The sequence below is a fragment of the Pseudorasbora parva genome, chromosome 10, assembly GCF_024679245.1.
Source record: "Pseudorasbora parva isolate DD20220531a chromosome 10, ASM2467924v1, whole genome shotgun sequence".
NCBI lineage: Eukaryota > Metazoa > Chordata > Actinopteri > Cypriniformes > Gobionidae > Pseudorasbora > Pseudorasbora parva.
In genome coordinates, this window is record NC_090181.1 from 27,621,256 (window position 1) to 27,636,433 (window position 15,178).

The following is a 15,178-nucleotide window of genomic DNA, read 5'->3' on the forward strand; positions in this document are numbered from 1 at the left end:
CTCTATTTCTGTTGAGACATTCAGATGATAGAGTCAGAATTTGGAGTAAACAGAATGAGAACATGGATCCATCATGCCTTGTTACCACTGTGGAGGCTGGTGGTGGTGGTAGTGTAATGGTGTAGGGGTGTTTTCTTAGCACACTTTATGCCCCTTAGTGCCAATTGGGCATCGTTTAAATGCCACAGCCTACCTGAGCATTGTTTCTGACCATGTCCATCCCTTTATGACCACCATGTACCCATTCTCTAATGGCTACTTCCAGCAGGATAATGCACCATGTCACAAAGCTTGAATCATTTCAAATTGGTTTCTTGAACATGACAATGAGTTCACTGTACTAAAAATTAGTTCACTGTACACCCACAGTCACCAGATCTCAATCCAATAGAGCATCTTTGGGATGGGGTGGAACGGGAGCTTCGTGCCCTGGATGTGCATCCCACAAATCTCCATCAAATGCAAGATGCTATCCTATTAATATAGGTCGTCATTTTTAAAGAATGCTTTCAGCATCTTGTTGAATCAATGCCACGCAATTAAGGCAGTTCTGAAGGCGAAAGGGTATTAGTATTATGTTCGTAATAATCCTTTAGGAGAATGTATATACTGTATATATATACACACACACACACACACGCTTGTAATTAAAATAATATATGCAATTATAAATAAATGTAATTTTAAAATATAGATTGCTTAAAAGTTCTATCATTTAATGTTTATTAAAAAAATGTAAATATATAAGTCACATGTCTAAATATTGTGTACTTTTTTTGTGAGCTGTGTAATTCAACGCTTTGCCAATCATGAATTCCAAGAATCTTACAGTACGTTTTCTCTAATGTGGTCTTGTGGTCATTTATATGAAGACCTCGGAGGTAATAATTCAAAACTATCACACTTGTAATCTAGCTGCCACTGGATTACCGATATAATTTCATTGTGACGTCAGTCAGGAAATGTGCAGAAATGTAAAGTGAGAAAAAGAAACAAAAGACCTTAACAATACATTTAGGAATTGTAATTTAATTTCCTTAGAGTGAAACAAGCCCTGAACGGATGAAGCCCACAGTGTACTTTGATTCAAAAGTAGGTCTTAAAAACAGAATGTGCTACAGGCAGCAAAATCCAAGCTGTATTAGAACACATACATTAAATGTACTGGTAAATCACGTGTTTTAGCAGAACGATAAGTCTTTGTAGCAGTTGGAACAATCATCACTTTATTAAATTTCAGTGTTTGTAATATTAAGAACTTTTTTAAACATCTCTCGATCTAAAAAAAGAAGGTTATATGATAAAAAGAAATATCCCTGGATTTTGATGTCATAAAAGGCTTGTGCTAAACATGGGAGAATGTAATTTCCCACCAGACCAAAGCAAAATAAGCCACAAAACAGAACATAGTGTGCACAGTTCAGCACCTTTAAAGCATCATAAACCGGTGATTACATCCCACATGCTTTGCTGGGAATAATAAAATATAAAAATACTCATCAGTAGTATGTGCACTGAGAGCATGCACATGCATGTGCATATGAGAGGCACCTGGAGCTGCCGTTGATGATTAAAGCACTTCTACAATGATAAAAGATATGAAACATGAATAATAAATAAATATGTACATTAAAGAAACATATACACAACATAAAGCTCCTTTTATGGATGCTGAAAAGTGTTTAGACTTTGGAAATCTTAAGACAATTAACTTCAGTCAATACTGAGGGAAGCTTATAAAACTACAGTGAGCTCTTTTGTTGAGTGCATTATTAGCTATTCATGGCATAAGTTTTGCATATTTATAAAAAAACAACAACAAGCATTTAAGTTATACTTTAAATGAGATTTTGGAATCCTACAGCACAACTTGTGCTGCAACTTTGGCGATAATGGATATAATCAGCATCCAAGTTTCCTCAGAGGTGAAAATTTGATAAATATGCAGGTTTCTACCTAAACTTCCCGCAGACATAACTAACATTGCCCTCTGCGATTTGTATCTTGATGAAAAAATAAATATCCCAGTAACACTAGAAAAACGATATCCAGATTGAAGCAAGACACCGGTGCTGGTCGCAAGTCAAAATCTGTGAAAAAAAACAACTAGTAAGCCAAGTTGTAAAGCTTTTGGAGTTTGATTAAGGTAACAAAGTGAATGTACTGACAATGTAATAAGAAGAACCTGTAATTCCTTTCACAAGTCAGGATCCTCAGAATGGGTTTGCTGCTTGTCTGTTCTCATTTACTGTTTTTTTTTTGTACACAAAAATGGTTTCGAGGGCTGCAGTGAAATATGACTTCAGCAAGTACGCAAGCAGCTCAAAGCCCCCTGTGGCTGGCCTGAAAAATCAAAGTATTTATTTCTCGAAACGAATGCCACGACGAGTTAAACACAGACCCCTAACTTCACATCAAAATGAAACTGAGGTGACAAACGCAGCTGAAGAACTGGGGAGTGAAGAACTAAAAGCATCAGAATATGTTGCGTTTTATGTGTAAAATAAAGATGATATACCCAAGTAAAAAAAAAAAGAAAAGAAGTTGTATTTATTTATAAGTGGTTCACTGCCTCCTTTCGGAGAGCAGAAGATGAGCAGTGCACATTTGGTTTAGATAGGAAGTATGTCACTCTTCGTTCTCCTCGTATGTGGTCTCGTCAAAGGGCCGGTCCAACGAGGGAAGAACTTTGCGCCGTGAATACTTCAGCTGCAGCAGATCGCCTACTTCACTGATCACATCCAGCGCCTGAAAACAATCAACATGCTCCATTACATTCAGGGCTACACATGTAAGTCATAACATGCTAATGCTGAGAAACAGCTGCCACCTACCATGCAGTACTTTAAAAGTTTGATATAATATAGTCATGGTGGTGCTAGAGGTAAATTTAAAAAAAAAATTTTTTTTTTTAAATTTTAAAAGTAAATTAAGGAAACCTGTGCATTTCTAAAGAAATATAAGACTATGCACTAAGGCAAATCAACATTTTCTATATTCATGGTATGTTCACAATGATTAACGGAGCAACACTGAAAACTAAAATGATTTTAATGCACTTTTTAGTCTAATTTCAAGATTTTTTTTTTCTTGCGACGTGTGAGAGAATTTTAGACATTAAGTGTTGATCATAACAGTATGATTCAGGATAAACTGTTCAAAATTTTTATTCAGTGTTTGCTTCATCAAAAATGTTTATAGAATTCTTTGCTTGACATCATATATTGCCACTGTCTGGGAAAGTTACTTTGAAAAGTAATGCATTACAGTTGTCTTACGCCATAAGAAAGTAACTTATTGTGTTTGTTACTTTTTATGGAAAGTAATGCATTTTACTTTCATCTGGTACAGTCTTGTTTGTTTGTTTTTGAATAACAAAAGTTATATATTTGGCAAATGTAAAAGGCCCTTTCACACCAAGGGCCAGATTTACTAACAGTTTGCACTAGCGCAAATCCTCTTTTGGCGTTAAAAAACTGCTTACAGGATTTACTAAAGACACTCAGTGAAAAAGTTAGCGCTGAACATTTTCAGATGGATAGAGGCTTTTTAGGTTGGGTCGAATCGGCGATCTCTGACCCAGTTTGTTTGCTGGCTTCCATGACAGCAATTATGGGATCAGATTTCCGCCAATTGTATTGCAGTGAAGCATAAAAAAAATAATAAGCGTGAATCAACATTTTTGCCAAGCGTCTGTAAGCACCCAGTCGTGATCACCGTCATTTGACTGCTTTAATTGTGAGAAACCCCCCTAAAACGTCTATCATACAAAAAAAATTAATTATATTCATAACAATAAAATAATGTATTTCCTTGCCGATACAGTGATAGAGAGTGCATTAAACTCGTAGCTCAAGTCAACAGCGGCTGGTTGAACTGAGCGGCATGAGATGCTTTGTGATGTCAACTCCCCTCTTCCATTGATTGGCTACGGGATAATCTGTCAATCTAGAAATAATGGACCAATGGTGGTGCTAAGATCCGCCCCTGATTTATATGAAACTCGAACTGCAACATTTGGAAACGAAAGCGCAGAATGTGGAAACAAGAGCAAAGGTGAAAAGAGCACAGGCATACAAAAAATTTAAATAAGAGCAGAAAACATGATTTTGTGTGCGATTCAGATAATTTTGAATTCATGATTCAGCTGAGCAATATAATTTTAAACTTGTTTAAATGTTTGACTCACGCTTATTATTTGTATTTCTATGACCACGTTGTTTGTGATTCTGGGTAACTTTTCATTGCTTTTCCAGTTTTGTGCATTATATTTTCACATGTGTTTTTAAAATTTTGATTCACGCTTATTTTTTAAATACTTGACTGCGATACAATTGGCAGGAATCTGATCCCATAAGCAATATGCTGTGTTTTCCACCAACTGGCAACCCGTGGAGTCGAAATATACTGATGGGTAAACTGACAACATGAGTACAGGAGGATTGGCAGCACGCATGTGGAATAGAACCGGAGTTTGTACTAAGTTGGATCCTCTGGTGATGCCAAAAGGGTCTGAAATTATCTCATTGTTAAAGCATCCAGACCATTTTGGCGGCGTAAGATATCAGCTGTGCACATTTCATCTGAGTTTTGTACACACCCAAATATGGGAATTGTGTGACATTTTCCAACTGCTGATCCCTGACAATGATGTTTGCAATATTGATTCGGCTACCCAGGTGTAGGCCCAGGTGGGAAGCCTCCAACTCGAGATGCTTAAGGGATGTTGCCAGTTCTGATGCAACATCATCCGCAGTTCTGGCAGCCTAATACCATTCCGTGGTGCTATTCGCTCGAAGATCCAGTCCATAGCTCTGCAGAAAAGTGCCGGAGCCAGAATGCAGGCCTGCCTGACTTGTAATGACTCGGTTGTAATCTCCTCAGAGAGTGTGTCCTCACTTTGGCAGTGGTGCCCGAATGGCGGTCCTTGATGAGATCTAGCAGGAAAGTTGGGATGCCGATGCCCCGCAATGCGCTCCACAGTGCTTAACAGTCCATTGAGTCAAACTTAAAGGGATAGTTCACCCAAAAATGAGAATTTGATGTTTATCTGCTTACCCCCAGGGCATCCACAATGTAGCTGTGTTTCTTTCTTTAGTAGAACACAAATGAAGATTATACCTCAACCGTTGGTCGTATAATGCATGTCAAGAGGGTGTATTTCTATGGGAGCCACTATGAGAGTAAAAAACACAGACACGAATCCATATTAAACCCTGTGGCTCGTGGAGACACATTGATGTCTTAAGAAACGAAACGATTGGTTTCTGTGAGAAACCAAAACATTATTTATGTAATTTTTTACCTTATATTAGACGAATCTCATCTAGCATTTCCAAACGCCATTACTTCAAACAAATAAAGTCAAAAACCAGGCGCGATCATATATATACAGGTCCTTCTAAAGAAATTTGCATATAGTGATAAAGTTCATTATTTTCCATAATGTAATGATAAAAATTTAAATTTCATATATTTTAGATTCATTGCACTCCAACTAAATTATTTCAGGTCTTTTATTGTTTTAATACTGATGATTTTGGCACACAGCTCATGAAAACCCAAAATTCCTGTCTCAAAAAATTAGCATATCATAAAATGGTTCTCTAAACGAGCTATTAACCTAATCATCTGAAACAACTCATTAACTCTAAACACCTGCAAAAGATTCCTGAGGCTTTTAAAAACTCCCAGCCTGGTTCATTACTCAAAACCGCAATCATGGGTAAGACTGCCGATCCGACCCTGTCCAGAAGGCCGTCATTGACACCCTCAAGCGAGAGGGTAAGACACAGAAAGAAATTTCTGAACGAATAGGCTGTTCCCAGAGTGCTGTATGAAGGCACCTCAGTGGGAAGTCTGCGGGAAGGAAAAAGTGTGGCACAACGCTGCACAACGAGGAGAGGTGACCGGACCCTGAGGAAGATTGTGGAGAAGGCCCGATTCCAGACCTTGGGGGACCTGCGGAAGCAGTGGACTGAGTCTGGAGTAGAAACATCCAGAGCCACCGTGCACAGGCGTGTGCAGGAAATGGGCTACAGATGCCACATTCCCCGGTTCAAGCCACTTTTGGGCTACTGCTTGCACTGGACTGTTGCTCAGTGGTCCAAAGTACTTTTTTCGGACGAAAGGAAATTTTGCATGTCATTCAGAAATCAAGGTGCCAGAGTCTGGAGGAAGACTGGGGAGAAGGAAATGGCAAAATGCCTGAAGTCCAGTGTCAAGTACCCACAGTCAGTGATGGTCTGGGGTTCCATGTCAGCTGCTGGTGTTGGTCCACTGTGTTTTATCAAGGGCAGGGTTAATGCAGCTAGCCATCAGGAGATTTTGGAGATCTTCATGCTTCCATCTGCTGAAAAGCTTCTATAACTGAAACATTCATTCCTTGGCCCCTTCGCCCTTGTACAGGAGCGTTATGATTTTTTTTTTCTTCCGTTGAGTGAGAACGTGTGTCGAAAGACTACACCCACAAAAATATTAAGTGGAGAGCTTTGTTGACAGGGCTTATGGTGCATTTTTTCAACCTCTCCCTGGTCTCAGGATATTTTTATATTTTTAAATATAACTTTTATTTAAAAACAATTATATAACAATTGTGTTCATCAGAAAGTCTGAGGATGGCTTGAGCACTGTGATTTTGCCCACAATTTTGCCGGAGAAAAATTCTGCAAATCCTAAAAGATTCCTCTGATCCTAGGATAAAATCTGACATCTTTGATCGTTAGTTTGACATGTTCATCGGCAGCCGATTAATGACCACTGCGATTAAATTTTACCTCAGATGAAATTCTGGCAGTGTCAAAAGATTTGGCACACAATCCTTCAGTGACCTCTCCTACGACGACCGTCAAATATCTCGGTTTTTCAAGACAAACTATGACCAAAACCAGAGTTAGAGATTTATTTGTAGCCACCATTTCAGTCTCGCGTGTAATGCAGCTCACTGTCACCGAGCGCGTCATTGATTGATGATATAAAACTCCGGACGAGCTTTCTTGTGTGCGTCTGTCTTTAGCGCCCCTTGACTATTGTACAGATCGTACAGTCTGACATTAAAGGGTTACTTCAGCGATTAGCATATGGCTTTGTATCAGTAGAAACCCTGGAGTATATTCAAATGATTGTGCTTTCCCCCCACAATGTTTTTTTTTTTTTTTTTTTTGTTCAAATTGAGATTTATGCATTTTATTTCTGGAAAAATTCCTCCAATGATGGAGGAGGAATGTTTAGCCAAAGGCTTAAGACTACAGCCAGCAGAGAGCCATTTCCGCATGTTTTGAACCCACGCATGGGGGATGGAGATCACACTCAGAGCTCAGCTCACAGCTGCAGGCACTCATTTAAACGGAGTTATGGTGAGCAATGGAAGTCTTTGAACATCTCAAATTAATTTCTATGAAAGTTAAGCTTGCAAAGGCATGAACTGAAACGTGCCAGACTGAACTCGCGTTGTGAATGTATGCCGCGAGTGTAGTCGCGATTACCTCAGCTCTCATCATGAGAGCTCATTCAGCTCATTTATCTCACTTCTGCAGTTAGTGCTCAGTGCTGTGATACTCGCGCGGTGACACACTCATTATAGTGCACAGCTATGTTCAGTTTTTAATTGTAGTGTCTTCTTCAACTCAGTCACAGTAATCCAGTAGGTGGCTTTGGGAATGGCCTCACAGGGCAGTGAAGCATTCTGGGAATTGTAGTCTTTCATCCCCATGAGACAAATTTTCTGACTTTTCTCAGTCTAGAAAGCACCAAATTCAAAAATAATTTCACATTTCTACTACATTGATGACCCAGTTTAAATACAGATTCAAATCGCACAGTGTGCAGGACTCATTCGACATTTTGTCTTCTTTCTGATTAAAATCTTGTGTCTTGTTTTCATCCCAAACTGAAATAAGATAAGGGTTCTCTCACCCCATTGGCAGATCATTTTGCGTGTTTTAAGCAAAAACTCACTTCATTTTGATATTTTTCCCCAGAAAACAAGAAATTTTTTATCTCATAAATGCATCTTAATTTAAGAATATTTAAATATTTGGGCTGGAAAGAAGAAAAAAAATACTAAATAAGAAGAGTTCAATTTTTTTGCCTTGAGGGTATGTAAAACATGGAGTAATTAAAATTAAGTGAACCCTTCCTTTATTTAATATTAATAACTAGATTACAATTTTTTTTTTTTTACCATTTGTTTTAAATACTGGCATACATTTAAATAAACTTGTCAAAATGTCTGTTTGCTTGAAATAATGGTCACTGTAATTAAAAGTAGAAATGATCAAATAAAATAACAGAGGACAAATACATAAATCAAGATACACAGTAAATATCACCCAGCCCTTAAACCTTCAAACTTTTTTTTTTGAACTTTGTACAATCTTAAGTCATTCAGCAATGAAAGAAATGCAAGAAACATGTCAGAAGGACACTTAAAAATGTGTTGACGTGATAACCGGTCACATCAAAGTACATAGTGTTTTCTTAAGCACAGGGAAGGGGGCCAGCGGCCGGTGTGCTTTTCACCATAGTTAAATCAAAGTGTCCTTGGGGAGGCAGATTAAGATGCTCTTTGATCTCCTGCCAGTGCAGACCCCTGTGGCAGGCGCTGCTTATGTAAACGGCCTCAGCCGAGACCTGTATTAATTTATAGCACAGGACAGTTTGAGGAGGAGCCTGGAATTCTTTAGACAGCGATTATTTTCAAACATAAAGGGTGTGTATCAAGTTTGAGATACTACATTTCAGAAGATTGATGGACAGGGGTTTGAACTTGACATACAGAGACCACAGACTCGTCTGGTCTAATTCCTGCTGAAAGTCATCCTTTCATCCATCTTTTTTGAAATGCAAAGCATATTTCAACCAAACTCACCGTATGGGTCTCTGTACTTCGACTTTAACATCAGTATGTCATTTAAACTCAGTTTTTTTCCCATCAAGTCAACATATTCCATTGTAAACACCAAAGTTTATGGCATGAGAAACAAAGGCCAATAAAAAGGGCATATTGCTGCTTTGAAGATCTAAATTATTGGATGTATTCACTGTGGCGAGAAAATGAGTAGTTACCCTGTCCAGCATTTCCTTGGAGTGGGCCGCAGAGATACAGAAGCGGGCTCTGGACTCTATGATCGGCGTGGCTGGGAAGCCCACCACCACTACGCCAATGTTTCTCTTCAACATCTCCCGACCAAACGCCCTGGAAACACACACACAGCCTCATCAATTTGCAAGAAGTTCTTCCAAACTAAGCTTTCGCCTGTTTGTGTTCTACAACGAGGAACTATTATGAATCTATTACGGGTGTAATACATGTATATTTGGATTTATTTGGACAGTTATAGACCTGAAATCTCATTAAACAAGAAATTTGTCATCAATAAAATTGCTTTAAAGTGACGGTTCACCCAAAAATGAACATTCTGTCATTAGTTAACCACTCTCATGTTTTTTTTTTTTTTTTTTGATAATTCAAATAAAGCTAAAAATTAAATTAAAATATCAGATAAAAAAACTAAAAATGAAATAAAATTTTTAACTTTAAGGAAATAAAACTGACAAGAGCACATAACTACATAAACAAACTAACTACAGACATAAACTAAAATTAAAATACTTGACTTGTTGATCACACAAAGCTATCTTGAGACTTTACAACACTTGAATGTAATGCATATTAAGTTGTATAGACAGTTTTTATTATGCTTTCATGGCCTTTTTAGAGAAAATTATTCAAAATGCCTCCTTTTGTGTTCCTTTGAACAGCATGCCAGGATATGGGTAGTGTGAATAATTATTTTGTGAACTATTCCTTTAACAGTATGTAGAATTATACTGAGAGATTGTAGAGAGAGACTGAGAGGAAGACTAACCCGATTTTGGCGGGCATGTAGAGCATCATGGGTACCACAGGTGAGTCATTGTTGCCGTAGATGATGAATCCCATCTCCCGCAGTCTCCTACGGAAATAGACTGTGTTTTCAGCCAACCGCTGGATACGAGCACGGCCTGAAAACAAGAAACGCAACCAAAACATTAAGCTGAAGTTTTCAGAGGGAAAAAAGTAAGATTGTCTCATCTGGCACTCCGCATCTTTTTCCACAGGCTTTCATGCGATCAGACAATTAAAATTCGCCAAGCCACAAAACTCATTACTTCAGATACTAGGAAAGTCGGCCACCTGAGCTATAAACTTTATACTTTAAGCCTCCATGATCGGTAGATCTGAAAATGTTCAAGAAGAAATCTTTAAAACCTGCTGATTTTATACCACAGATTAACTTTCCCCCATGATATCAAGGCACAGAAAACGTTTCAGAGGTTTACTATCTATGTTTCCAAAGTGATTTTTATCACAATTCAGATCCATCAAAGCTTGATGCCTAATGCCGGACAGATTTTAATCAGCTGGATAAACAAAGCCCTGGTGCTGCAGGTTACAAGAGCATGCAATGATCCAATGCGTGATTGGTGCGGAAGAAGAATACGGTAATGAGACTTATACTGCAAACAATCTCCCGGAATGGTTCCAATAATCCTGACAAAAACAGGAAAATTAGCTTCTTGATTTTTCAACAGCTCCCACTTGAAGTGGGACGTACGTTCCCTGGGGGAGGATTGCTTCGCGATCCACGTCAATGGAGCTCTTAAAACACTTAGTCCACCGCAGTGATCTGAGAGCCATGCTAAAGGTTTTACGTTTCTGAAAGCCTTGGTTCTGCTTCGTCAAACATTCCACGCATGCTAAAAGCTTGAACAGAGGAATTTCCTGCTCTGTGACTATGTCTCACCCCGGTGTCATCCAGACGCCTAGAATCTAACAATTGCCATCCTTGCTGTGCATACAAGGTACCAAAAGGTCGCTTTGCTGTAATGACTTAGCATTCTGTCTGGCCTTGTAAAATTCAGCTTTTTAGTGGGTTTGCAAAACAAGGGTAATAAAGAAGAAGAAAAAATGGTTGAACAATTTGGCCCGATCTATAATATGACAGGGCTATTGAGGTTCTATCTGATGAGCTCTTGTGAAAGGAGACTTGACTGACTGTGAAACTGGACTCTTTCCTCAATCCCCCAATGTAAATTGGCCACTGACAGATAAAGCAGGTACCACGAGTCATGACCGGGTCAGCCGCTCTGTGGTTTAGGAAATTAAGCCAGGCCAATGTGTAACGTTAAACACACTGGAAGCCCAATTTCGTTCCTGGTGATTCCTACAATTGGTTTATCAGCCGGAAAGAGTAGCGCTATGATCTTTGGAAGTGGTTCTCAATTTTCAGATCAAACGTTTTTAGTAGCAGCTAGTTCACCCAAAATTAAAATGTCATCATTTACTCACCCTTGTGTCACTCAAAACATGACTTTCTTTCCACTGTGGGACACAAAATAAGATATTTTGAAGAATGTTTTAACTGTTTTTGTCCGTACACTGAAAGTCACTGAGATTCAAAACAACACTGACTATCACTGAATGGACAAGAAAACAGACTTTTCAAAATATCTTCTTTTGAGTTTCACAGAAGGTTAATATCATTATAAATATCATATTTTCATTCCAATATTCCTGTAGCACCAGTCCAATTCACATTATTTTAAAAAACCATTTAAACACTAATATTCAATTAATTAAAAACAGTTAAATTGTATTATTTCAGTAACACTTCACAATAAGGTTCCATTAGTTACCATTAATATTAGTTGACTACTTTAGTTAACATGAACTAAGTATGAACAATACTTCTACAGCATTTATTTATTTTAGTTAATGTTTATTTAAACATTTACTAATACATTATGGAAATCAAAAGTTTATGGGTTAACATTAGTTAAAGCACTAACTAACATGAACAAACAATAAACAGCTGGATTTGTATTAACTAACATTAATAAAGATTATTAAATACTGTAACAAATGCCTTGCTCATGGTTAGTTCATGTTAGTTAATAATATGCTGACAAATGAGACCTTTTTCTAAAGTGTTACCAATATTTCACAATATTACCATTTTTACAGTGTTCTTGATCAAATAAATTCAGCATGGGAGAACATAAGAGATTTCTTTGAAAAAACATTTGAATGGTAGTTGGGGCAATGTATTCATTATTAAACCTTACTCTTTCTGTTTAGAAGCTCTTGAACATCTCTGGTTTCATTTTGGAAATGATGCTCAAACCAGTCCTTTTTTTGAGAAAAATTTGGATTTTGTTTGTGATTGTTGCGGCAAAAAATCCATGATTTTGTGGCACGTTTTCTTTAAAAAAATGCAATGGAATATGAGAAATATTTATGTAATTTTATGCAATGAAATTGCGGAAACTTGCAAAAGCTGCGCGGTATGATAAAGAAGAGAAAAAGTGATTCCCTCAACACCCTCTTCTCACTAGGCTACTACCTTAATGTAAAGAGTAATTTCCTATGATAAGCAAGCACATCACATCACAGAAAGTGCTGGGAATATGTAAGTTCTCATCTGGTTTTATTGCAGACCTTAATAAACACATGGCTCAAACTTACAAAACATTGAGTCAAAAAAGTTCTGTAGCTTTAAAAATGGAATACGTTACAACCAGAATTGAAAAATGAATGAACAAAAATAATAATAAAATGTGTGCCTCATGTTTTACAGAGGTAGCTATACAAAACAGACATCTGTTAAATAAAGTGCTCTTACTGTAACGTATATGTACATACTACTAATATACTTACAACTGTAAAGTTTTTGAAACTAGCATGATTTAAACCACTGGTAACCAACTGTAAAGTTTTTGAAACTAGCATGATTTAAACCACTGGTAACCAACTGTAAAGTTTTTGAAACTAGCATGATTTAAACCACTGGTAACCAACTGTAAAGTTGCATCAACTCCTGAATGAAACTACAACAGTCCACTGTGAAAATGAAAACTATAACTGTGTAGCCTCTAACACTGGCCAATCAAGCGTCATCCTCATCCCTCAACATCCATCTTCAGGGTTTGCTGCTTTTTGATGAAGTTCATGTCGCGCAATTACGTCCTTTTATAACGTTCCCATGGCAATAGGGGGAAATGGCTGCTTTTGTGTGAAGTAAACGCAACATATTTCAACTCTCTGCTAAGATATATGTGACTTTTTTGCAATGAAAATGTGGGGATTATGCAAGCCCTGCATATTTTGCGTGCGTAAATCGACAATTTAAGTGGCGAAAGTGTGACGTATTTGAAAAAAAAGCACGTCCCCTGCATAAATATGCAGACTTTGGCTGATTATGCATTAAATCAGGCGATCGCATAATCAAGTTTTTCTGGATGGACTGTCAAACTGAGCATTGAGATATTTTAAAAATGTAATCAAAACATTAAATACAAATATTTTAAATGCAATTTATATTTTTGTTTTTTAATAATGTATAAGAAATAGCTGAATCAGGAACCTGATGAGAATAAATCAACCAAGGTTGGAGACATGTTCTCATCACAATCAGGAAGGCCAAGTTAAATTGTGGCTATTATGTTTGACAGCCCTAACAGGATCATGTGGAGGTTCTAATGAATTGATCAGCTACGCAAACAGCTCAGGTGAACAACTCTATGAAAATGAGCATCTGAAAGCAATAGCCATTAAATGGAAGTTCAAGCTGCCTAACATTGGGCCGTTGAGATAGCAAGGGCCATAGGGCATTGGGGGAGGGAGGGCGAGTGCACCGAGGTGGAGCACGTCTCAAAAGTAAATCTTTCGGGGGTACCTTTTCAACAGCTAGTTTCACAACGCACACCCCCGCTAACTTCTTCCAGACCCAGGGCTGGAGGATCTGAAGCGAGAGAGGCAGCAAAAGGGACCAAAAGAGCTTCCAGATGTGGGGACTGTTTCCCTTTTTTGAAACGCCAGTTCCTTCTCACTTCCTTTTCATCTGAAGGGAGAAGATAAGTAAAAGCACCAGTATGGAGCTGAGAGGCGGCCGACGTGCCGAAAGCCTTCTCGCCCCTTACGAGGACCTCTCAGGAGAAGGGCAACAGGAAGCACAGCAGCTCCTTCCAGGCTCAAATCTGTGGCCTCAATCATTCATGGGCTACGATGGTGCTCCCTAGCTAGCAGCTGTCCACGATGCTGATGTCGCCATCCAAGTCAGCGGAAAATGAATGGTGATTTTACACCCGTTCACAGGTTGATTCTTTTCACAGCCATCCCCATGCACTACTCTGATCCAAGTAACATCACTCTTTCTGTAAATTTAAGAGACATTTTACATTGATGTTACTGTTGAAACGTTTGGGGGCGGTAAGATTTTGTAAAGAAATGAAGCAAGAACGCATTAAATTGATCAAAGTAAAGTGACAGTAAAGACATTTATAATGTTAAAAAAGGTTTTTATTTCAAATAAATGCTGTTATTTTTTAACTTTCTATTCAATCAAAGAATCTTAGTAAGCTAAACGACTGATAATACGAAATGTTTCTTGTGTGCAATTATTTGACACTAAAGAATGAAGTCAGCTTTGCTAATAAATAAATTATTTTACCATGATTCATTTTAAAATATATAAAAATAGAAACCAATATTTCACGATATTACGGTTTTTACTGTATTTCTGAATATAAATACACAAATTATTATAAATATTTCTGATAAATGCAGCCTTGGTGAGATTAAGAGATTTCTATCAAAACCATAACAGTGTAGATCCTATAAAACTATATTATATTTATAAAAATACTATTATTTGATATTTTTTACATGCAGGATTTCAATTACATGTTGTCGACATTATTCTTTCTTTCCGTTGTTGTGCGTTTAAGGCGTACAGTATGTGTGTATTTGTACTCTTTTAGAGGAGTTTGTTTCTTGTAACATGCCAAGGATATGCTTTGTTGCAAAAATTAAATGCTTGCATGAATGCCAGCAAATGTCATTTTTGTGCAGGGAAAAAAAAACCCTCTCAAGTGACAAGATTTCTCATGGTTGACTACAGGATGAGATAGGGGTTGAATTTTGGAAAATTAGAAATACGGGACAAAACATGATTTTTTCATAATAAGTTGGGGCACTAAAAATATAGCTGAAATATGGGAGTGTCCCGGGAAAAACTGGATGTCTGGTCACCCCATCTCAAGCACATCAATCAGCACATGCACCTGACAGAGCAACCACCTATATTACCCTCTATTTTTCACATAGAAATGTATTTCCCGCTAATGTAAAGTGACA

The 15,178-nt window shown here is 37.7% G+C and overlaps 1 protein-coding gene across 1 annotated transcript in view; it reads right to left on the reverse strand.

The window, feature by feature from the left end:
* Positions 1-1,002: 1,002 nt before the first annotated feature.
* Positions 1,003-15,178, reverse strand: part of sptlc2a (serine palmitoyltransferase, long chain base subunit 2a) — a 34,146-nt gene continuing 19,970 nt past the window's right edge. Inside the window, exons 10-12 of the mRNA XM_067455704.1 lie at positions 9,870-10,005; positions 9,067-9,196; positions 1,003-2,748 (exon numbers count right to left, since the gene is read on the reverse strand). Coding sequence (XP_067311805.1) covers positions 2,629-2,748; positions 9,067-9,196; positions 9,870-10,005 — 386 coding nt within the window. The 3' untranslated portion in view covers positions 1,003-2,628. The remainder of the gene's footprint in view (positions 2,749-9,066; positions 9,197-9,869; positions 10,006-15,178) is intronic.